The sequence below is a fragment of the Lontra canadensis genome, unplaced genomic scaffold, assembly GCF_010015895.1.
Source record: "Lontra canadensis isolate GAN:19392208 unplaced genomic scaffold, GSC_riverotter_1.0 scaffold1, whole genome shotgun sequence".
Taxonomy (NCBI): domain Eukaryota; kingdom Metazoa; phylum Chordata; class Mammalia; order Carnivora; family Mustelidae; genus Lontra; species Lontra canadensis.
The window spans coordinates 34,759,232-34,783,240 of NW_022630995.1; the positions used below are offsets into that span (position 1 = coordinate 34,759,232).

The 24,009-nt window shown below is 39.4% G+C and overlaps 1 protein-coding gene across 1 annotated transcript in view; it reads right to left on the reverse strand.

Annotated features, from left to right (window-relative positions):
* Positions 1–6,212, reverse strand: part of UBE2K (ubiquitin conjugating enzyme E2 K) — a 71,328-nt gene extending 65,116 nt beyond the window's left edge. Inside the window, 1 exon segment of the mRNA XM_032853039.1 lies at positions 5,820–6,212. Coding sequence (XP_032708930.1) covers positions 5,820–6,089 — 270 coding nt within the window. The 5' untranslated portion in view covers positions 6,090–6,212.
* Between the last annotated feature and the right edge of the window lie 17,797 nt (positions 6,213–24,009).

Genomic DNA, 24,009 nt, shown 5'->3' on the forward strand with positions numbered 1-24,009 from the left:
TGTAAAGACTCTTAATCTTCCTACATTCTTACAAATAAGAAAACTAAGAGAGTCAAAGCTGCAGATATTAAATAGAAAAGCCAGGACCCAAAGCAAATCTAATTCCAAAGCCCACGCTCTTAATCACTAAGCTAAATTTACTGTATCATGCTTAAGGAGTGAAATATCTCTGCCTCCTGCCAAATTTAGTTTTTCACACCAAGAAAAAAAGGCAAAATATACTTAAATACAAGGCAATATTAAACTGTCACTCACACTTTGTTTTATTAGCATTCAGCATTTACAGTATTGTTTATGAAAAAAAAAAATGGCCCCATAGAGCAACCATATATAATGGTTAGAATGGACTGCTATGCAAAAAGCCTGGGTTCATTAACCAGATCTGTTATCACTAAAAAACAATCAATCTCTTCAGGCCTCAGTTTCCTGATCTTATAGATGAGGAATTTGGCCTAGATCTAAGGACTCTTTCAACTCAAATACTCAATGCATTTTTAAAAAAGATTTTATTTATTTATTTGACAGACAGATATCACAAGTAGGCAGAGAGGCAGGCGGGGGGGGGGGGCAGGCTCCGCGTGGAGTAGACAGCCGGATGTGGGGCTTGATCCCAGGACCCTGGGATCATGACCTGAGCAGAAGGCAGAGGCTTTAACCCAGTGAGCCACCCAGGCGCCCCTAATGCATTTTTTTTTAAAAGATTTTATTTATTTATTTGACAGAGATCACAAGCAGGCAGAGAGGGGGAAGCAGGCTCCCTGCTGAGCAGAGACTCCGATGCAGGGCTTGATCCCAGGACCCCTGGATCATGACCTGAGCCGAAGGCAGAGGCTTTAACCCACTGAGCCACCCAGGCACCCCTACTCAACGCATTTTAACACATTTTTTAAGACACCACTAACATATTAGTAAATATATACATGTATATTTATCTAAAAGATGGACAGTAAAGGTACAAAAAACGTTCACAGCATGGCTACTATTAGTTTTGAGGGTCACAAAGGGGTGATATAGGGAATTCCAGATGCATCTAAATCTATGCCTGATGGACAGAGATCAAAGTCTTTATAATAGTAAAATAAAAAAAGAAATGCACCCCAAACAGTATTACTTGGACAGGTTGCAATTATTTTTTTTTTACCCCATCAAAAGCTTTCTTCACTCAGCCCACACCCAGAACCCCATAAGGCACATTATTTAAATAAGGTACACAGAGCTGTAACTTACGTAACTGTAAAAACTGCTTTTCTACTCTTAAAAAAATTGTTCAAACTCTGGTTATATTCATTTCCAGCAGGGAATTTCACCTCTTTCTTTTAATCAAAAAGGAAAAAGTTTAAAAGAAAAAAATAATCATTTACAAAGGGAAAACAAGTATAAAATCCTAAAGACATCAAACAAAACTAGTAGTAGTAGCCATGCTATAAACTTTTTTGTACCTTTACTGTCATCTTTTAGATAAAATATATTACACATCTTACAAATTTAATAGTATGAAATGTTCTAAAGAGTTTTGTCGACAGCAGTGGTTCTCAACATTTGGCAAAGTCTGGAGACATTTTTAGTTGATACAACTGGCAGGGAGAGAAAGTAAGGAGGTAGGGAGGAGGGTTAGCTGTGCTACTGGCAACTAGTGATAGAAGCCAGGGATACTACTAAACAGCCTACAATACAGAGAAGAGCCACTCACAGCAAAGAATTCATTATCTGCCTAAAATGTCAACAGGCTAAGGCTGAGAAACTATGGTCTACAGAAATCAACAGTTTACTTCTAAAGATTTGCCAACCAGTTCTATAGATCAAACCAGATCAAATACATTAAATTCAAAATGACAATAAATACAAAATCCACTTAAGCACTTAAAAGAAAAACTACAGAAGTAGTTTTCATGAAATCAATTTGTAATGCCATAAATTTAAGTATTCCCTACTGAAATCTTAGAAAATGTCAGCGAAGTACAATTACAATATGAATAACTACATATAACGTACAACAAACAAACAAGAGTATGTACACTCACTTAAGGGCATTTTACTTCATTGAGCTTCAAATTTAAAAGTATTTTGCAGAGGCGTCTGGGTGGTTCAGTCTTTTAGGTGTCTGACTCTTAGTTTCAGCTCAAGTCTTGACCTCAGGGTCTTGAGATGGAGCCTTATGCGGGCTCTGAGTTCAGTGGGGTGTATGCTTGAGATTCTCTCTCTCACTCTTTTGCCCCTCCCCCAGCTTGGGTGCTTTAAAATAAAAATTTTTTCAAGTATTTTTCATATTGACTTGCAGCTAAATCTTTAAGTAACTTACAGGTAACACTTATTTTAATTTTTTATTTTAAGGTTTTATTTAATTGTCAGAGGGAGAGAGAAAGAGCACAAGCAGGGGGAGCAGTAGGCAAGGGGAGCAGCAGGCCTCTCATGAGCAAGGAGCCCCATGGGGAACTCAATCCCAGGACCCTGAAATCATGACCTGAGCTGAAGGCAGATGCTTAACCAACTGAGCCACCCAGGCGTCCCTTATTTTAATGTTTAAACTATTAAAATAGGTTATGTTTAAATCCTGTAACCCGTAATACAAACCAGTCTCAGTTATTTTTAAATAATTAAAGAATGCCTATCCTTGGAAAGTAATGACAGTGTGGTAGAATATAAACACAAGCAGACCTAGACCCAAATCCTAAAGCTATGTTTGTAGACAAATAATTTAACTTCTCTGAATCTCAATTTCCTCATCTAAGATATAGGAAATCTAATTCAAAGAACTGTTCTTGGAAATTAACAATAATGCATAAACAAATGGTACTGACAGCCACTCTACAAATGGTGGTTAGTTTTTAACAGCAATAACAAATCTGTGAATACAGATTATAGTTTTATTATAGCCTCAAAATCTACATTTCACTTAGTAATTGCACTCATAAAATAACTATAACATGTATTTTAACCAATTTCCCATTCCTGGCAATTTGAAATATTCCTTAAAATTCACACATATTTAAAATTAATGTCTGACACATAAAGGATGTATTTCCAAACAGCCTCAAGGAAAAAAGGTCTAGATGCCTTTATTATTTTAAGTAACATATTTGTATGACTCAAAACTCAAAAGGGATCCTTTGATGCCTATTACCTCAAATTCGCTTATACAGAAATAATCAATTTTACCAATTTCTCATTGAGACAAATACACATATTTCTTCCTTCTTCCAACACAAATGCTGACCTCCTCCACACTATTCTGCACCTTGATTTTCACATTTTTGATTTATCTTGGAGACTATATTTTAATTAACACACTTTAAGAATGGCCACTTATAACTTCTTATGGTCAGAATTCAGCAAATGTCAGTTATCTTTATAAGATAACTTAAAATGCAAAAAAAAAAAAAAAAAAGGTACTTGAATCAACCAGTAAACAAGAGCATATGAAACTTCGGTAAATGTGAAGAGTTACATAGATGAAGTGATGAAATTCTTGGTTACATGACCAGACACTCAAAATACTACATTTCCACACTTAAAAAGGAAACATGTGGACTGTACTACAAGTCCTTCAGTGAGCTGAAAGTAATCAACATAACCCACTTATAGAACTGGGCCTACTAAATTATCGATGAAATAAAATATTGGTAAAAATAAAGTCATTTATTGGTTATAATAGAAGATTAAATTATCTGACCCTTTTCTAAATATACTTTGCAACTTATTTTCTGGAAGAAGTTTCCTTCCAGATTTATAAAGCTACTCTTCTTAAAAAAAATAATTTTTTTGCATTTCCTATTCTCTTCCTCTGAAATACTATAATGCTTACTGGAAGCAAGGTTTCAGCATCCCTTACATATAAAGAGCAGTATTGCTTTAACAATATGCACACTAGGGCGATACTAGATTTCTTTTAAGCTTTAACTGAAATACTAAAAATATCATGGTGAAAGTCACCTCATATACAAAGCAAAGAGACTATATGGATCACGAGAGCAGTAACTTACCATTTTTAAGTATTAGAAAATAAAGCATTTGAAAGAAGTCTTATATTAAGTCTCAGGTTTGTGCAACTTTATTATAGAAGAAATGTTTTAGGCTATTGGCAACTGTATTAACTGAATCTTTCATTAGAAATATATATGTCAACTATACTCAAATATATTTTCTTGCAAATAAAAAGTAAGAATCATTGTTTCACTGTATATCAGTACAGACATTTGTGACCCTATTTCTGCACTGTACCACAAAATTACAAAGTCATCCTTCCATTCAGAGTTTTGGCACTAGAACAAATACAGAGGTCAGAGTTCATACACATGCTCAGATCGTTTCTTATAGACTACTACATTCAATAAATCTACTGGTATTTGTTATTTTTAAGTTAATTTTAAAGAATTATATTCAACATGTCGAATTGGAAAAATAATCACTGTAGAGTCAGTATCACAAATAAAGCTCACTTATATCTATTACTTATCACACACTCAGAATGCTAAATTGCACAAATCATTTATCGAAGGTCCAACATTAAGAGAAAAATACAAATAGTAATGATGCATTATTAAAATGATATGTGACATCTTGAAAATAATAAGTATTTCAGTATTACTTTTTCATCTCTTTGTTAAATCCAAGGAGGAAAAAAACTTTGCATTCTTGATTTGGTATGAAAAATTGTACATATACTTGCATGGTTTTGAGTCAAATCACAAGGATATTTTTACTATATTATATAAATAAATATGACCAACATCAGAGTAAATTCTGCAAGACTCAAGAGCAGCTTGAGACAAAAATATATATTTTTAATAATTTCAGGTAAGATACACTGGAACAAACCTACTAAATAAGGAGATATAATACTGTATTGATCTGATGAAATCCCATGTTTTTAATAGGGCTGTTTTTCAGAAGTAAGAATCAAGTTAACTATGAGGGACATCATAATGAAGTTTCATGGCACAATACAACAGTCACAGAGGCACTGCTTTGGAGAGACTCTCTGATCTGTAACTTGTAAACAATATTTTGAAATAAGCTACTCATACCCTCCATTATTTTTTCCTAATGAATAATATTTAAGTGCCTTTAATACACCAAACAACTTGCCTTCACCCAATCAAAAAGCTTAGGATGTCAATAGAAAAGAGGCCTAGAAATTGGGGAGTTGGGGGACGGGGGAAATGAGGTAATTATCTAATCTGGAATCAATTTCCTACCTCAAATGAAAATTCCCTTATCTCCCACTCAAATAAAAGAGTATCCCATTATGTCTCCTCTTCTCTCCCAACACCGAACTAAGGAGGGAGTAACTCTGAACGTCCTTTTTTCATCAAAACCTAAGGCCTTTCACCGCTCCTTCCCAAAGGAAAGGACGGTGGAGGCCAAACAGGCCATAATGTAGAATACCCTTAAAAGTGTGGGCCTTTGAGCAGCGCAGCTCTCCGGATCCAGTTACCACCTTTCCCCTTCCCCCAACCCACTTCCCGGGTTTTCTCAGGCTCGGCCTGCTCCCTCCACACCCTACAGCCAGACTTCCAGCTGTTGCCACTGCCTCGGGGCTCTCTAGAGCTCACACCACCCCCTAAGAAATGCCCCCCTCTCCCTCTGCCCCCCCAAACCGTGTTCCTCTCCAGACCACCCGCCCGCGAGGCGGTCCATCCCAGGGCCCAGGGAGGGGAGGAGAAGGCGACGGAAGCAGGGGGAGACTGCTGCTCTCCCACAGGCAGAAGGGCGACCGCAAGGAGGGCCACCCAAGGGTTACCGGGGATACTGGGGTCGCCGCTGGGAGAACCCTCCCGCCCTGGGCTGGGGTGGGGGATGTCCGGGAGTTCATTTCTGACCTCCTCGCTCTTCAGCACCTCCTTGAACTCCCGCTTGATTCGCTGCACCGCGATGTTGGCCATGTCTCCGCCCGCAGCTGATTCGTACCCGCCTCCTCCGCCACCGCTACGACCACCGCCACCGCCGCCACCTCTTCCACCACCGCCTCCTCCCTCGGCGATTCACACCCGAGCACACGAATGCTGCCACTGCCACCCCGGCCGCCGCGCTCTCCTCAGTGTGGAATCACCTCCGCGCCCGGCCACCAAAATGGCGCCGGGTCCGCGCATGCGCAAGACGGTGACCCGGCCGGGCGGCGCAGCCGCTCCCGTTGTAGCCCCATACGCCTCAAACGCTAGCCCGCGCCGCGCCGCGCCGCGCGTCTCAGCCCGAGCTGCGGCCGCGCGGCTCCGCCCTGCCGGCGTCTGGGGCCAGGAGGGTGCGGCTTCCGCGCTGGCCAACCCTGCCGGAGGCTCCCAAGTCCTCTCTTGTGCGTCCGCCTCCCATCGAAATCACTGTGGTGTGGTCGGGGCTTCCAGCCATGGCCTCTGACTGAAGGCTGAGCCCAACATAACGGGTTCACGCGGCCCCCCTCGGCTACCAGCGCCTATGAGCGCCGTCCTGACTCAGCCAGACCCAGAACCCACAGGCTTAATGTGCCTGACTGTGTCTAGTGTATAAAAACATCATTCCAGAACTCGATCCGGCCCATTTTCTGTTGGTGTAGCCCAGAAAAATCCACTGCGGTCCGTTTTTGTTCTGAAGCCATTAGAGTGCACTGCTAATACTATCATTCCAGGTACTACACGTCACTGAATTAAGAGTGGTCATTGTTGGGTCCCATCCCGTGTATCTGAAACAGGTACTCCATGTAGATGCCTGAGGTGGATTTAGAAGCCAGATGTTGATCTTTGAGCTACTTAGATAATTAATACCGAGTTTTAATAGTGTTTAACCTCCAGTGTACATCAGAATCCCTGAAGAGCTTGTTTAAAAAAAACAAAAAACAAAAAAACAAAACACGTTGCTAGACCCCCCATCCCTAGAGTGTGGGGTCGGTCTAATAATTTTCTTCTCTAACAAGTTCTCAGATGCTGCTGCTCTTGCTGCTACACTATGAGAACCACTAAACTAAAACATGTGAAAATAGTTTAAAGTAAAATATTAAAGTGAAAAAATGAAGAAGTAGAGGCTTCTTGCAGAGGAACGGTAGCTTTACTTCTGTAGGCCTAGGGCCTACAACAGTGTCTGGCCCTGGTAGGCCCTCAATAAATATTAAATGAACAAATGAAGATAAGAGTAAAATGTCTGAGGTGGAAAGTAAGTTTGAAAGGCAATTTGAAAGTCGTTGCTAGGATTTCAGTAAGTAATATGGTTTTGGTGCTGAGCGGTACTTTAAATAGAACATTCTGGAAGAAGTAATAAAGGTTATTTAGAAGTTTTTATTTCATGAGCTTCTTTCACCTAATCAATTAGTAAAGTATCCGCCTAGAAAAATACCACAAATACACAGTCTTAGCAGAATTATTAAAATTATGGCACCAAAAAGGAAATATTCCCTGGAGTGAATCTTGAAGTGGAAGCACGTGAAAAAAAAGTTCTTGAACTTCTGCCACAGGAACCAAGAGGAGATATTTGATTCCAGCTCTCTTCCATGCTAGCTATCTTGGCCAAGCGTTGTTTCCTCACCTACAAAATAAGGAAGCTGGATTAGATGATCTCTTTCAAGTTTTAAGAGGTCAGAATTCTAAAACATCGTTTGGAAACATCTCCCTAAGTGGACTAACATAAATTATAAACCCTTCCAGCAGAGCCCCCTAGTGGTCCTAAAAGGAACCAACTGTACGTGTGGGTGATGGTACAATGAATCATTGCTATAATGTAATTCATGCAATACTATGTGTATCTGTGTCAGTACATTGAAAATAATCATTTTTTAAATTTTATTTATTTATTTGACAGACAGAGATCACAAGTAGGCAGAGAGACAGGCAGAGAGAGAGGAAGGGAAGCAGGCTCCTGGCCAAGCAGAGAGCCCCATGCGGGGCTGGATCCCAGGAACCTGGGATCATGACCTGAGCTGAAGGCAGAGGCTTTAACCCACTGAGCCACCCAGGCGCCCCGAAAATAATCATTTTGAAGTGTGCAAAAACTGTTTTGAGTACTTTACATTTGTCAACTTCATTCCGTCCCCAATCTTAATCTTGGAACTTCAAAGAAACTTGCAACACTCAAATCACAGGGGGACTACTTAGAAGGGTATGGTTATTTTGGGGGGAGAGGGGCTTGGTCTTTTTTTTTTTTCCCTTGAGAGAGAAAGAGAAAGCGGGGGAGGGGAAAAGAGAGAGGGAGAGAGAGAATCTTAAGCAGGCTCCCCACTTAAAGTGGAGCCTGACACAGGGTTCCATCTCAAGACCCTGAGAATATGACCTGAACCCAAAATCGAGAGTTAGACATTTAACTGACTGAGCCACCAAGGCACCCCTGGTCATTTTTAAACACACATAATCATTGGTCCTGAAATTCTACTTCTAGGAAGTCATTCTAAGTCCTTCCAAAGAATGAGGCAACTACATATTAACTGATATGAGACAATTCCCAAAGTACATTTTAAGGGGCAAAAAGCAGTATGCTAAATCCAATGTGGTGTCTTGGATTAGATCCTAGAATTGAAAGGACATAACTAATGAAATCTAAATAAATTCTGTAGTTTAGTTAATAGTATCGTACCAATATGAATTTCTTAGTTTTGACATGGTATTATGGTTATGTAAGATGTTAACATTAGTAGAAGTGAGCAAAGAATATACAAGAATCTCTGAAACTTTTCTGTAAATCTACAATTACTTCAAAAGAAAAAGTTTACTTTTGAAAAGCACTATGCAGTCCATATTGTGTGTAGTGCACCACCATATGTGTGAAGGAAGAAAGGAATATGCTTATGTATGTAATACTTGTGAATCCTCAAAATATCACTGGAAAAATGCATAAGAAACTGACAAGTAGGGGTTATCTCTGAGAAAATAACTCAAATGCCTTGAAGAAGGCAAAATGGGAGAATTTTCACTCTGTACCTTCTTGTATATTTTATCTATTCAAAACTAAATTTTTAAAAATGAGTTTCTAGTAATGTCAATTATAAGCTCTTCACTATTATGATCTAGTTCTGGTTGACTACTTCATTAAAAATTAATTAATTAAATAAATAATTACCCCTAGTATGTGCCAGGCATGATGTAGGTCCTAGAAGTGTATCAGTGAAAAAGAAACAGAAAACTTCTGGAATTGCAGGATTCACATTCTGTCGGGATAGGGAGAATTCATCTCAAAATATTGTCCACAGAAATGTAGGGGTCCCTGATATGTATTATCATCATAATACAACTAAGACATTATTTGCCTTTTACTGTGTTGACATTTGCACTGATGACATAAAAGCAATAGTAAACAAAAACAATTACTGTGTTAGTAATAATCCTATTAATACCATGCACTCACTATTAAAAATACCAATTTTGGAGTGCCTGGGTGACTCAGTCACTTAAGCATCTTACTCTTGGTTTCAGCTCAGGTCATGATCTTGTGAGTGGTGAGACTGAGCCCCATGTCAGTCTCAGATTCTTTCGCTCTGCCCCTCCCCCACTAAAATAAATAAATAAAGCTTTAAAAAGAAAAAAAAAAAATACCAGTTGCAGGGACACCTGGCTGGTTCAGTTGGTGGAGCATATAACTTGATTTCAGGGTCCTGAGTTGGAGCCCTGCATTAGATAAAGAGCTTACTTTAAAAAAAAAAAATACCAGTTTTAGTTTTTTTTTTTTTAATGAAGACTTGCACTTTTACTTTTTTATTTTTTAAACATATTTATTAATTTTTTTTAAGATTTTATTTATTCATTTGACAGAGATCACAAGTAGGCAGAGAGGCAGGCAGAGAGAGAGGAATGGAAGCAGGCTCCCCGCCGAGCAGAGAGCCCAACACGGGGCTCGATCCCAGGAACCTGAGATCATGACCCGAGCCAAAGGCAGAGGCTTTAACCCACTGAGCCACCCAGGCGCCCCCATTTTTATTAAATGTTAATGAACATGAGGGCCATGACCTACCAGAAGGCAGATGCTTAACTGACTGAGCCATCTAGGCACCCCTTGTTTTTTTATTTTTTTTAAGATTTTATTTTTAAGTAATCTCTACACCCAACATGGGGCTCCAACTTACAACCCTGACATTAAGAGTGGCATGTTCTGACTGAGCCAGCCAGGTGCTCCCTCCTTTTTTTTCTTTTTCTTTTTCCTTTCTTTTCTTTCTTTCTTTTATTATTATTTTTTTTTTACCAGTTTCACTTTAGAATGTGTTTGATGAAGCAGTGGAAATTGATTTTATTAAACTTCAATTTTTGAATACATGCCTTTTTAATATTGTGTGTCATTCTTGGGAAGGATAGAGAAAGCACTTCTACTGCATCCCAAAGCACATGGTTAAGCACTTGCACAAGTGGTGAGTTGTGAGCTAAATTAGCAACTATTTCCGTGGAACGCTATTTTTACTTAAAATAATGATTGAGACAAACTATGTTTCTCAAGGACTGGGTATTTGGCAGACATTTTATCACAAATGAACTAGGTGAGCCCATCACATCAAGGAAAACTACTGGCAGAATTTGTTGCCAATGAAAAAACTTGAACTTCCAACTGAAAATTAGAATTTTTTTTTTAAGATTTTATTTATTTATTTGACAGACAGAGATCGCGGGTAGGTAGAGAGGCAGGCGGGGGGGTGGGGGGCGGGGAGCAGGCTCCCTGCTGAGCAGAGAGCCCGATGTCGGATTCAATTCCAGGACCCTGAGATCATGACCTGAGCCAAAGGCAGTGGCTTAACCCACTGGGCCACCCAGGTGCCCCCAAAATTAGACTTTTAGAAAATATATCTGCCCCTGTGATTCAACAGCTTTCCAAAACACTTAAAGACATTTTGACTAAATTGGTGGCAAAATTAATAAATGTGATTGCTTGAAATTTTACAGTGAAATGTGTTAACATTCGAAAGATCTGCATAAGCCAGTGAACTAGTATTTTCTAAATGACCAGTGCATGATGTTACAAAATCATGCCTGGGTATAATAATATCCATTCAAGGTTTGAGACAGATCAATGGATTTTAACATAACAGGGTACAAAATATTCACTGGTATCGTTTCAGATTCCACATTGCAACTAACTTTTGAGGATTGACCCCTTGTCTGGATTTAGTGCAGTACTGAAAAGTAATATCCACAATTAGCTGAAAAAGTTGTTAAAACATTTTTTCACTTTCCAGCTATGTATTCGTACGAGATTGGATTTTCTTCTTCTACTTCAACCAAAACAATATATGCACATACTAACTGCAAAAGCATATATGAAAATCCAACTGTAGGATGCCTGGGTGGCTCAGTCAGTTAGTGTCTGCCTTCAGCTCAGGTCATGATCCCAGAGTCCTGGGATTGATTCCGGAATGGGGCTCCTTGCTCAGCGGGGAGCCTGCTTCTGCCTCTGCCTCTGCCTACCACTTCCCCTGCTTGTTCTCTCTCTCTCTGACAAATAAATAAATAAAATCTTAAAAAAAAAAAAAAAAAGGAAAAAGAAAATCCAGCTGTGTCCTGTAAGGCAGGCATTAAAAAGAGATTTTATCTTGGGAAATACAATTATTTTTCACTAATAATATATTATTTATGTAAGTATATAATAGGTTGATTATAGTAACTATAATATTAAAAAGAAAGAGCAAAAGCAAACAGAGCAAGGGGCAGAGGGAGAGAGACAGAGGGAATCCCAAGCCAACTCCCATCTGGATTTGGGGTCCGATCTCATGACCCTGAGATCATGACCCAAGCCAAAATCAAGAGTCAGCCGCCCAACCTATTGAACCTCCCAGGCACCCTATTATAGTTACTTTTAAATAAATGTTCCAATAATTTCTGTTTTAATTTCTAACACAATGTTGTTTAGCCCACGTAAACAACTGCTCTTTGGAATCTTCAATATTTTTAAAGAGTGTAAAGGAGTCCTAAGTACATTTGAATATACTGTACTGGTTAGACACAAAGGTTAGATCTAAAAGGTCACACACTTTCAGAGTATATAATTTACATAAACATATATGTGAAGGTTATCACTTGGTTTTAGATTGATGGGGAGTTAATCTGGTAACTCCTCTGTTGCCTCCAACAGAACAATGTGTTTTGATCTTCTGATTCATGTAAAAAAAAAAAAAAAAGCAGCAAGGCATAATAGTGCTTTGCTGACCCCAGATAATAATCGCCAATCTGAAATGTGCAAGTCTTTTTTGTAGTTCCTGCCAGTTACTGTCACTGCTCTTCAGATTCAAATTTCTTGTTCTTCCGAAGGCAGAGAAGGCAGAGCAATTTTTTTTCCCCTACTGCCCTTTCCTGACCTTGTATTGGCCAGCTTTTTGAGACTTTTTTTCCTTTCTTTCTCTCATCACTGCCTGTTCTACCCAAGCCTCCCGTTTAACTTTTTTTTTTTTTTTTTTTTTTTTAAACACCCAGTCATAACCCTGAGGTCATTTTGCCTTTTTTTCTTTCACTGGATTCTGCCCTTCCCATCTTGTTAGCTTCTCTCCCCTACTCACCCCAGCTGCTGAGGAGCTCTAGTGGCAAGAGTGGAAAACAGCATTTAGATCCACAGTTGAACTTCTAAACTTAGGTCCAGGCCATTGGGCACCGCAATATTGATTGTAATGCACAGTATAGTATTCTGATCTTAGAGAATAGAGCAGAACTCCTACCGTTGTGGCTTTCGGAATATCTGCAGCATGGAGTGGAAAGTTGATTTTAATAGCATAGAATATGTTTCCTTGTCTTAAGTTACTGATTTGGTACCTGTTAGGCAGAGAAGTTCTTTGGGTGAGAACTTTTTGAGGGAAGGACTTTATAATTTATTTCACTGTTTCAAAGGAATACGCAGCTACAACTGGGACATGGCTATGGTGCCTTCACACTTCATGTTTAAGATACAAGCCAAGTTTCCCGGAGACTGCCCCCTGCTGACCATCTTGGTTGTTTTGCTTAGTTGGTTGATTCCTTTCTGTCTTCTAAACCAGAGTCCTCTATGTATGAGACCCGATGCAAAGATTCTCAATCCTTTAAAGTCACTCTTTAAAATTCCCTTTCTTTGGTCATCTCAGAGGCCATGAACTTCCAACTAAATAAAATCCATAACTAGCTTCTACCTACTCAACCCCCTCAATCATGTCAATTATTTATCACTCATTTATTTTTTTAAAGATTTTATTTATTTATTTGACAGAGAGAGAGATCACAAGTAGGCAGAGAGGCAGGCGGAGGTGGGGGGGAAGCAGGCTCCCTGCTGAGCAGAGAGCCCCATGCGGGGCTTGATCCCAGGACCCTGAGATGATGACCCGAGCAGAAGGCAGAGGCTTAACCTGCTGAGCTACCCAGGCGCCCCTTATCATTCATTTAGAACACAGAATTTCAAAAATCATATGAATCTCATCAAGTTGGTCAGATAGTCTTTTTTCGTTCCTGCAAATCCGCTCTCCAACATTCTCCGCCGCTCTGTGGCCCCTGGATTCTGGAAGTATGATCTGCAACGTTGTACTGACATCAATAAGACTTCATTACTGTCTGGATTTGGTTGAGTGTGGCCAATGAGTAGGCAAGGATCAGCAATGCTCTATTTCCTTACCAAAGGCTACAGTTCCTGTCCAACAGCTCTCCCCATCAGCTGTAGCTTCAGCTACTGCTAGAGCTCTTTTAGGATTCTGGTAATCTTGCTCCCTCTACCCCTTCAAGCCTGGAGGTGCCAAGTGGTCCCTGCTACTGTTAGCCTTTATCAGCTTCCTATAGCTGTTAGAGTCTCTTTAACAAACCCTTCTGATTAACCACCTGCTTCCTGCCAGGGCTCTGCTGATACCCGCAGTACAATGATAATTTCTTAGTCTCCTGGATGTGGCTGTCATTGAGGAAAGTTACCACTCTCTCTCTACCGTTCCGTAGGCTCTGCATTAGGATTAGTGGAGCCCACTGTAACAACTTGCCCCACTAGGGTGGTGACCTAACCCAGAAGGACCAACGGAGAATGACCACTGTAGGTATAGCTCTATGAATAATAGATAACTATCTTTCCCTTTCTTGATGCTCCCTGGGGTAGAGATTCATAGTCACTTGAATATCACTGTAGCTGAACATTCAACTGTATTTTCCTAGGCAATGGCTCTTTTCTATGGTGAACGATCTGGCTTTAAGTCTCTCTTTCCAGATGTTTAGAGAAGCACATGCAAACAATTTTCCCTGTGCTCTCTGAAGCTAACAAGCAGTGTGACTGAGGTAGGCACTCTCAGGAGACCCTACAGAGGCCAAGCTTTTCTGCATAGGAGAGCTGTAATGAAAAGCATAATGCAGGAGACAGACTTCTATAAACATCTGAGCAAAAGCACTGCGCTCAGAATTTGATGTAACTACATTTTATCTTCCTTTTTATGGTTTCGATGTGTTAACAATGTGAATTCTTACACATCTTTAACCTATTAGTATAATAGATTTTTAAGTTAACATTAGGAAAGACAGTTTTGTGTATTTATTTTTCTCTTTCCCCTCCTCCCCAGAAGGTTATTTTTATTTTTTTATTTTGTTTTTAAAGACTTTATTTATTTGAGAGAGAGAGACAGAGTATGAATTGGTGGTGGGGAGGCAGAAGGAGAGGGATAAACAGACTCCCCGCTGAGCAGGAATTTCCCTACAGGGGGCTGAAAGGCAGGACTCCCAGATCATGACCTGAGCAGGTAGGCAGACTGAGCCACCCAAGCACCCCTTTAACTGTTACTTTTAGGTCTTTGATCCATTTTGAGTTAATTTTTGAATGTGGTGTAAGGTATGGGTCCCATTGCATCATTGTGCATGTGATGTCCAGGTTCTCCCAGCATGATTTTTTTTTAAAGATTTTTATTTATTTTGACAGACAGATCACAAGTAGGCAGAGAGAGAGAGGAGGAGGAGGCAGGCTCCCTGCTGAGCAGAGAGCCCGATGTGAGGCTCAATCCCAGGACCCTGGGATCATGACCTGAGCCGAAGGCAGAGGCTCTAACCACTGAGCCACCCAGGCGCCCTCCCAGCATGATTTGTTGAAAAGATTGTCCTTTCCCCAATGAATAGTCTTGGTCCTTGTTGAAAATTCTTTGACCATGTATGTAAGGGATCATCTCAAACCTTTAAACACGTGTTATTCTTTTTTTTTTCTTAAAGATTTTATTTATTTATTTGACAGACAGAGATCACAAGTAGGCAGAGCAACAGGCAGAGAGAGAGGGGGAAGCAGGCTCCCTGCTGAGCAGAGAGCCCCATGTGGGGCTCGATCCCAGGACCCTGGGATCATGACCTGAGCCGAAGGCAGAGGCTTTCACCCACTGAGCCACCCAGGCGCCCCTAAACACATGTTATTCTTATCTTTCTTCCCAGGCAAAGCTTTACATTTGAAGAAAAGGCACTATTATCAATATTTATGAGTATATAAGTAACTATGTTAGATGCTATGGATACATAGAGGAATAAGATATGGACCCTGCTCATGAAACTATCAACTTAATGGGGGAATAGAATATCTCTGGGGGAAATAGAATATCTCATTAAAATACATGCAAATAACATAGTATATGCTAATTTAAAAATAAGTGCCACTTAGGAGCACTTGGCTGGCTCAGTTGGTGGACTATATGACTCTTTTTTTTTTTAGTATTTTATTTATTTATTTGACAGATAGAGATCACAGGTAGGCAGAGAGGCAGGCAGAGAGAGAGAGAGAGAGAGGAGGAAGCAGGCTCCCTGCTGAGCAGAGAGCCCGATGCGGGGCTCGATGCCAGAACCCTGGGATCATGACCTGAGCCAAAGGCAGAGGCTTTCACCCACTGAGCCACCCAGGCACCCCAGACTATATGACTCTTGATCTCAGGGTGCGAGTTCGAGCCCCACATTGGGTGTAGAGATTACTAAAAAATAAAATCTTTACTAAAAAAGGGGGGGCAGGGCACCAGGGTGGCTCAGTGGGTTAAGCCTCTGCCTTCAGCTCAGGTCATGATCCTGGGGTTCTAGGATGGAGCCTCGTATTGGGTTCCCTGCTCAGTGGGGACCCTGCTTTTCCCTCTCCCTCTGCTACTCCCCCTGCTTGTGCTCTTTCTCTGTATCAAATAAATATATAAATAAAAATCTTTGAAGAAAAGAAGAGAAAAGGAAAAGCAACAACCAAACTATCTTCTGAAGTTGCTAAACCATTTTGCATTACCACCAACGATGAGAGTTCGGTTGTTCTACATCCTCATCAGCATTTGGCCTTATCAGCATTTGGGAATTTAAGACACCTGGGTGGCTCAGTCAGTTGGGCATCTGCCTTCGGCTCAGGTCATGAACCTGGGGTCCTGGGATCAAGTCCCACATCAGGCTCCCTGCTTGGTGGGGAGTCTGCCTCTCCCTCTGCCTGTCACTCTCTCTGGTTATGCTCTCTCTCTCTCTCTCTCTCTCTCTGTCAAATAAATAAATAAAATCTTTTAAAAAAAAAGCATCTGGGAATTTAGCCATTCTAATAATACATCTTATTCTTTTAACTCACAGCTCCTTAATGACCTTTATTTTTCTTCTTGTTCCATTTTAGAAGTTCTTTCTATATTTTGGATATAAGTACTATATCAGATATGTATTTTGCAAATATTTTCTCTAAGTTTATGGCTTATCTTTTCATTCTCTGGACAGTATCTTTTTTTTAAGATTTTATTTATTTATTTGAGAGTGAGATCACAAGTAGGCAGAGAAGCAGGCAGAGAGAGAAGGAAAAGCAGTCTCCCCACTGAGCAGAGATCCCAATGTGGGGCTTGATTCCAGGACCCTGAGACTATTACCAGAGCAGAAGGCAGAGGCTTAACCCACTGAGCCACCCAGGCGCCCCGATTTTTGCAGCTTTTTAATAAACCTTGAAGTCAGCTAGTATCAGCCCTCCAACTTAGTTCTTCTTTTCCAGTATTGTGATGGCTATTCTATGCTTCAGTATTCTTTTAGAGGATTTTAAAATAAGCTGCCCAAGGATCATCTCTGACTCAGAAATTGTAACTCTGACCAGTAATTGATTAGGGACCAGATGTTTTCCTGTAATAGTTGAACTTAATTTATAGAAATGAATAGGGTGTACTTTTTTTTTTTCTGTTGGTAGTAAAGGAAAGACCAAGATTATGTTTTTTTGTCCCTTATGACACTGACTGGTTTTGCATTTAATTTAGCAATCTTATTTCAGCATTCCTTTTCCCACTAACTATATGCTTCTACTTCTACTTCTCCTTTTCTTTTTCTTTTTTCTGTTTTTTTTTTTTTTAATATTTTACTTATTTATTTGACACACAGAGAGAGATAGGAGAGAGAAAGCACAAGCAGGGGGAGCAGCAGGCAGAGGGAGAAGCAGGCTTCCCGCCGAGCAAGGAGCCCATTATGGAGCTTTATTCCAGGACCCTGGGATCATGACCTGAGCCAAAGGCAGCCGCTTAACCGATGGAGCCACCCTTCCTTTTCTTTTTTAAAGATTAAAAAAAAAAGGGGGGGGAGGTCGCCTGGGTGGCTCAGTGGGTTTAAAGCCTCTGCCTTCAGCTCAGGTCATGATCCCAGAGTCCTGGGATTGAGCCTTGCATCAGGCTCTCTGCTCAGCAGGGTGCCTGCTTCCCCCTCGCCCCCCCCACCCCCCCTGCCCCCGGCCTGCCTCTCTGCCTACTTGTAATCTCTATCTGTCAAAAAAAAAAAAAAAGATTTTATTTATTTTCAGTAATCTTTACACCCAATGTGGAGCTCGAACTCATAGCCCCAAGATCATGATTCACATGCTCTGGAGGGCCTGGGTGGTTTAATCGGTTAAGCATCCAATTCCTGATTTCTGTTCAGGTCACGATCTCAGGGTCATGAGATCCCATGGAACCTGATTAAGATTCTCTCTCTCCCTCTCCCTCTGCCCCTACAGCCAGGTACCCCTAGTTCTCCTTCTCTGAAGGAGCTCAGAATTTTACTGATTATCTTGTTAATGCATTAAATAAAATTTAATTCACTATGTATTTGTATAATAATTAAAAAATCAATTTCAGAATCATTTTCACAAAATAAAACTAAAGTAATTATCTAGCAATAAACATTATAATTATATAGCATGTAAAAAAACATTCAGCTTTATTCAGAAGACTCAAATAAAAAGACACATCTCTATTGGAAGACAAAATTTTAATGATTTTCCCATCTGCTCAAAATGAATTATAAATTTAATGCTATTCCAACTAAAATTTCAAGGGTTCCCCCCGATCTGAACCATTTCATCCTAAATCTAAGAATCTTTGAAAAAGAAAGACACTATTAGATATGAAAATATACTTTAAAGCTGTTGAAAATCAAATCATTTTCTGAGTAGATAGTATAGCGAGAATGGACTGATCCAACAGTTTATAAAGATTTAGTGTGTGATACATGTGGCATTTCAAATTGGTAAAGAAATAATTAATTGTTTAATAAGCAGCATCAGGATAATTTGGGAAAAACAATGCTACCCTCCACCCCACAACAGTCACCATGCACAATAGCTATGTCACTCTATTTACTGCTTCCCAAATACGTGATGCTATTTTCATGCTTCCGTGCCTTTGTGTATGCTGTTCTCTTTGCTTGGAATTCCTTTTTTTACCTCATCCATTGACTGACATACTATTCTTTCAAGATCCAAATTAAACATTTGTGACACTTTCCTTCCTTCTCCAAACAAACTTACAATCTCTTTGGTGCAGTCACTGTATCTACCACATATATCCACTGCTGTACCCATAATGTTATATTTTGATTATTTATTTATATTTCTATGCCCTTTGCTAGACTGTAATCATCTTATGGCCAGAGACCATGTCTTTTTAACCTTGTCTCTTTATATCTAGTACAAGGTGCTTCATAATGGGCGCTCAATATATATTTTTTGAATTAATGAATGAAATTAAATGTGATACTTTGGCTCAAATGTAGTGATGAATAAATAAATGGTTGTTATAAGCCCATGTGGCAGTTATGAGCATGGTCTCTGACACCAGACTGCCTCAGATTTGAATCTCATCCCCACTTCTAGTTGTGTGATCTTGGGCAAATGACTTAACCTCTTTGTAGTCAGTTTCCCCTTCTGAAATAGATCTAATAGGAGTTACTTCATAGGACTGACATGAAGATTTTAAAAGTTAGCATATCCTTCTGCAACCAGGAAGAAGCGGGATGGTTTCAAAATGAATGAAAAAAAAGACAATTAACAGACGTCAACACCAAAATGACACAGATGTTAGAATTATTCTACAAAGATTTCAAAGAAGATATCATAAATGTGTTTCAACAAGCAATTTGAGCAGGTATAAAGAAAAAGAACAAAATAGAAAGTTTTGCAAAGAGACCAAGTCTTAGAAGAGAAAGAGGATAAATAAAGGAGAACCAAATGGAAATCTAGAGTTAAAAAATTCAATAACCAAAGTAAAAATCTTAATGGATGGGCTCAACCGAAGAATGGAGAGGACAGAGGAAAGAATCAGTGAACTTGAAGATAGAAGAGTAGAAATTACACAATCTGAACACTAAGAGAAATTGGATTTTTAGAAAAATTAGCAAAATCTTAAGGACTTACAGGGTTACAACAAAAAGTCTAATAGTCATATTATTAGAGTCCTAGACCAAGGAATAGAGAACAGTGCTAAAAAAGTATTTGAAGAAATCGAAACTGAAAAGATCCCAAATTCAGCAAAACCGACCAATCAACCAACCAATGAACCAACAAACCAACCGATCAACTGAAAAACCCATAAGCAGTTGCCAGAAATGGACTGAACACCAAACAGGATAAATTTAAAGAAATCCATGTCAAGGCACATAATAGTCAAACTTCTGGAAACTGAAGACATGGGAAATTTTTGAAAGAACTCAGAGAGAAATGAAATTTACTATAAGGAGAAAACAATTGGAATAATAGCAGATTTCTCATCAGAAGCCATAGAGGCCAGAAAAAAATGGCATAATATTTTTGAAGTTGTGAAAGAGAAGAACTGTCAAACCAGAATTCTCTATCCGGAGACAATATCGTTCAGAAGTGAAGGATCCTTCAAGACATTCTCAGATATGGGGCACGTGGATGGCTCAGTTGGCTGAGCCTTTGGCTCAGGTCAGAATTCCTGAGTTTGTCGAGCCCTTCTCCCTCTCCCTCTACTCTTCCCTCTGCTCGTGTTCTCTCTCTCTCTCTCAAATAGGTAAATAAAATCTTAAAAAAAAAAAAAGACATTCTCAGATGAAGGAAAACTAAGAGAATATGACATCAAATTCACCGAATTAGACCTGCCCTCAAAGAGTGGCTAAAGGAAGTTCTCTTTTAAACAGAAAGGAAATGATAAGGGAAAGAATCTTGTAACATCAGGAAAGAAGAAAGAACACAGAAAGAGCAAAAATACAGCTAAATACAATACTTTTCTTGTCTTGAGTTTCCATTTGGCCATTGAAACAAAAATTATAACACTGTCTAATGTGGTTCTCCCTGTATATAGAGGAAATATTTAAGACAATTATATTATAAATGTGGGACGGTAAAGGAACATAAATGAAGGTAAGGTAAAATGTCTACACCAGTAGATTTGATTATAGTAGTGGTTACACAAATCTACACATGTGAGAAAATGACACAGAATTATACACACATGTACTAATGTCAAATTTCTGGTTTTGTTACTGTACTATATTTATGTAAAAGGTAACCATAGGGGGAAATTTGATTTTACATTAAGCCATATTGCATTACTTTTTTGCATCAGCTTTCTCAGATCTTCTGGAATCGTTTGGTCTTTAAGCTTGTCTATTAATTACCTCCCATTTTGTATTAACTACAAATTTGATTAGCATGTCCAATTGCTCCTTTATGTTAAGTGAGTCATGAAAATGTTTAACAGGATAGGGCCATAGAGGCCTCTGACAAAGTACTAGAAACTTCTATTTCACCTTTGTATAAACTGTTTCAACTTCCAATGAACTGTACTATCATTCAAACTTCCTTGTCCTGAAGATTTGTCAAATGCCTTGAAAAATTAAGGATATACAGGGTCCATACCATTTTCTTGCTCTATCACAGTAGTGAGAGTAGTGATGAAGAATAATGGCTACTACTTAATGAGCGATGAGACCAAAGCTTTTTGTATATAATCTTTAAGCTAGTCCTCTCAAAAAGTTTCTGACATAGGTTTAATTATTTTAATTTTTGACATGACAGAAGACTTCAAGCTCCCTAGGGCACATGTGGGTATGGTTTGGTTTTATCTAACATATATTCATTTTTTAAAAAAGGTTTTATTTATTTATTTGATAGAGAGAGAGAGATGAGATTGGAAACACAAGCAAGGGGGGTTGGAGAGAGAGAAGCAGGCTTCCCGCTGAGCAGGGAGCCCATGCAGGGCTCGAACCCAGAACCCTGGGACCATGACCTGAGCAAAAGCAAACGCTTAACAACTGAACCACCCAGGCGCTCCCACAAATTCATTTTCTAAATATTGATGTTTTACTGAAAGCAGAGGTATACCTGGAGAAGCTGTAGAGAGTGGGGTTTTTTTGTGTGTTTTGTTTGTTTGTTGTTTGTTTGTTTTGAGGGAGTTAGAAATGAAGTAGATGAGCAATGATGTAGATTCCCAAGGGGAAGAATTTTAGGGAGAGTCAGATTAGATAAAGGGATTTCTAAGAAGTTTTATTGTGTCATGTGTAACATAATCCTCATTATTTATCAATGCCTTCAAAGTTTAAGTCATTGTTGTTTTGTAATAAGACCACATATGTGGGATTGGTCTCAGGTAAGTAACTGGGTGAGAGCAGATCTAGTCCAAAGAAGCTGCATCACATTTGCGTTACAAGACAGGCTCTGAGAATTTGAGTGTCCAAGTCTCCCTTTTGGTAAGTGGGGGGGCCATAAGGGAATTCAACCTCATTCCACTCCCAGGCCCACCTTCTTCCCTTGTGTTACCCTGTAGGGGTCAGACCAGGGAGAGCAGGAACCCTGTTAGAAAGGAACACTTCATTTAGATCCACTTATTTTTTTAGTGAATTCATGCTGTGTCTTGTTTCCACCCCTTTTTAAAAGATTCACAAACCATTTGTCTAATTTTCCATTCCAGAATTTTGCCAAGGAAAAAATGTGTTCACAGGCTTATATAGTTTCTTCTTTTAGCAAATGAGGACATTTGTCCATCTCCAGTCTTCTGGCACCTCTCCGGTTCCCAACAAAGTTGGACCACATTTCAAATTCTTTCAGTAAAACCGGAGAGGTAAAGTTACACAAAAGGGCTGGATGTTTTCTTATATCCTCACCTGCCTTGGCCTAAAATTCTCTTTCACGTGCAGCTCTTACCTTTTCTAATTTGAGGATAATTCTTTGTGATGGAAAATGAAGGCAAAGTAGGAGGTGATGCATTCTGCTTTTTCCTCTGTCATCTGTTATCATTACACCTTCTGCTCCTTGTTCTTCTTGCTGAGGACATCAATTTTCCTGACGCTGCCTTTATGTATTGGTGCTATTAAACACTGGTATTACGAGGTGGTGTTTTGGGATTAATCTGTGAAAATATATCATAGATGGTTTAGTACAAAAACCTTGCTTTTAAAATTATTCTGACTATTTCAAAGCGTTTTGAGCTGTTCTGCTACATAAAAAATAATAACTATAAAGTATCCTATTTGCAATGTTTCTTCAAAAATGTAGAGTCTCAGGCAGTAATTCAACGACTTTATTGTTCAAATGAAGATCTTTTTTTTCCAGCCCCATTGAGGTATAACTGACATACAACATTGCATAACTTTAAGGTATACAGTTAAATATTGCAAAATGATGACCACCAAAGAATTAGCAAACACCTCCATCCTGTCACATAATTACTATTTCTTTTTTGTGGTGAGAACATTTAAGATCTACTCTCCTAGCAACGTTCAAATATATAAAATGATATTATTAGCTATAATCACTGTAAGTTTGGAAGTTTGTACCCTTTGACCAATATCTCCCCTTTTCATCCATCCCACTGCAATCTCTAGAAACCACGTTATTCTCTGTTTCTCTGAGTTCAGCTTTTTTAGATTAAAATGGAGGATCTTTCAAATGGTAGGAATAGAGATTGAGTTCTCTCTCTCAGAAGGTACAAAATGATGATGCGGGGGATGTGGGGAAGAGATACTGTATTAATAATAGAAATTTTGGGGCACCTGGGTGGCTCAGTTGTTAAACATCTGCATTTGGCTCAAGTCATGGTCCCAGCGTCCTGGGACCAAGTTCCACATCAGGCTTCCTGCTCAGTGGGGGAAACTGCTTCTCCCTCTGCATCTCCCCACTTTGGTGTTCTCTCTCTCTCTCTCTCAAATATATAAATAAAATCTTAAAAAAAAAAAAGGAAATTTTGTTTAAACCATTTTCCCTCTTCCAAGTTATTCATTCTCTCTGTTCATGAACTAGCCTTATGTTTTAATACTCAATTTGAATCTCCATACATTTCCTATAAAAAAAAAAAAGATATTGGCCATCATTTTGTATTTCCCCAAATAGTTAGTCAGAAACACTCTTCAAAGAAAGTGGTTACAATTCCCCATTCAATTGCTTCATTTACGTGTTTTCAAACCTCAAAGAGGTGACTCAGGGCTGACTCTTGGGGTGGGCATCTTAGAATTCAGCCATGCAAAAGTTTATGCTTGGCATTTTCAGGATTTCATCTCCTCCCTGCCCTCCCTAAATTCTCTTAAGGTGTCAGGATTTTCAGTCCACTTCAATGAGCTATTCTAGAACACCTGCCACATGTAGTCTTTGTCCTTTGCATTGGATTACAGCTATGACTCAGTCTCTACCTGTAAGACCCTCACGGCCTGGTTGGGAAGACAGCCACGTCAATAAATAATATAACAGTATGTAATGTGTGAAACAACTGAAGCATGTGTAAGGCTGTGAAATAGCGCAGAGGAGGAAGTTCTCACTGAGTGTGAGGTTCAGAAAGTGGCTCAGCACCAGTGAGTGCTGCAGTCACCAGATAGGAAAGGATGAATAAGCACGCAGCAAGAAGTCAAGGTGAAAAGGACATTCCAGGAAGCAGAAATACCACCTAGAAAAGAGCGTGATGTGTGTGGGAAAACAAAGATGTGACCATTGTTCTGG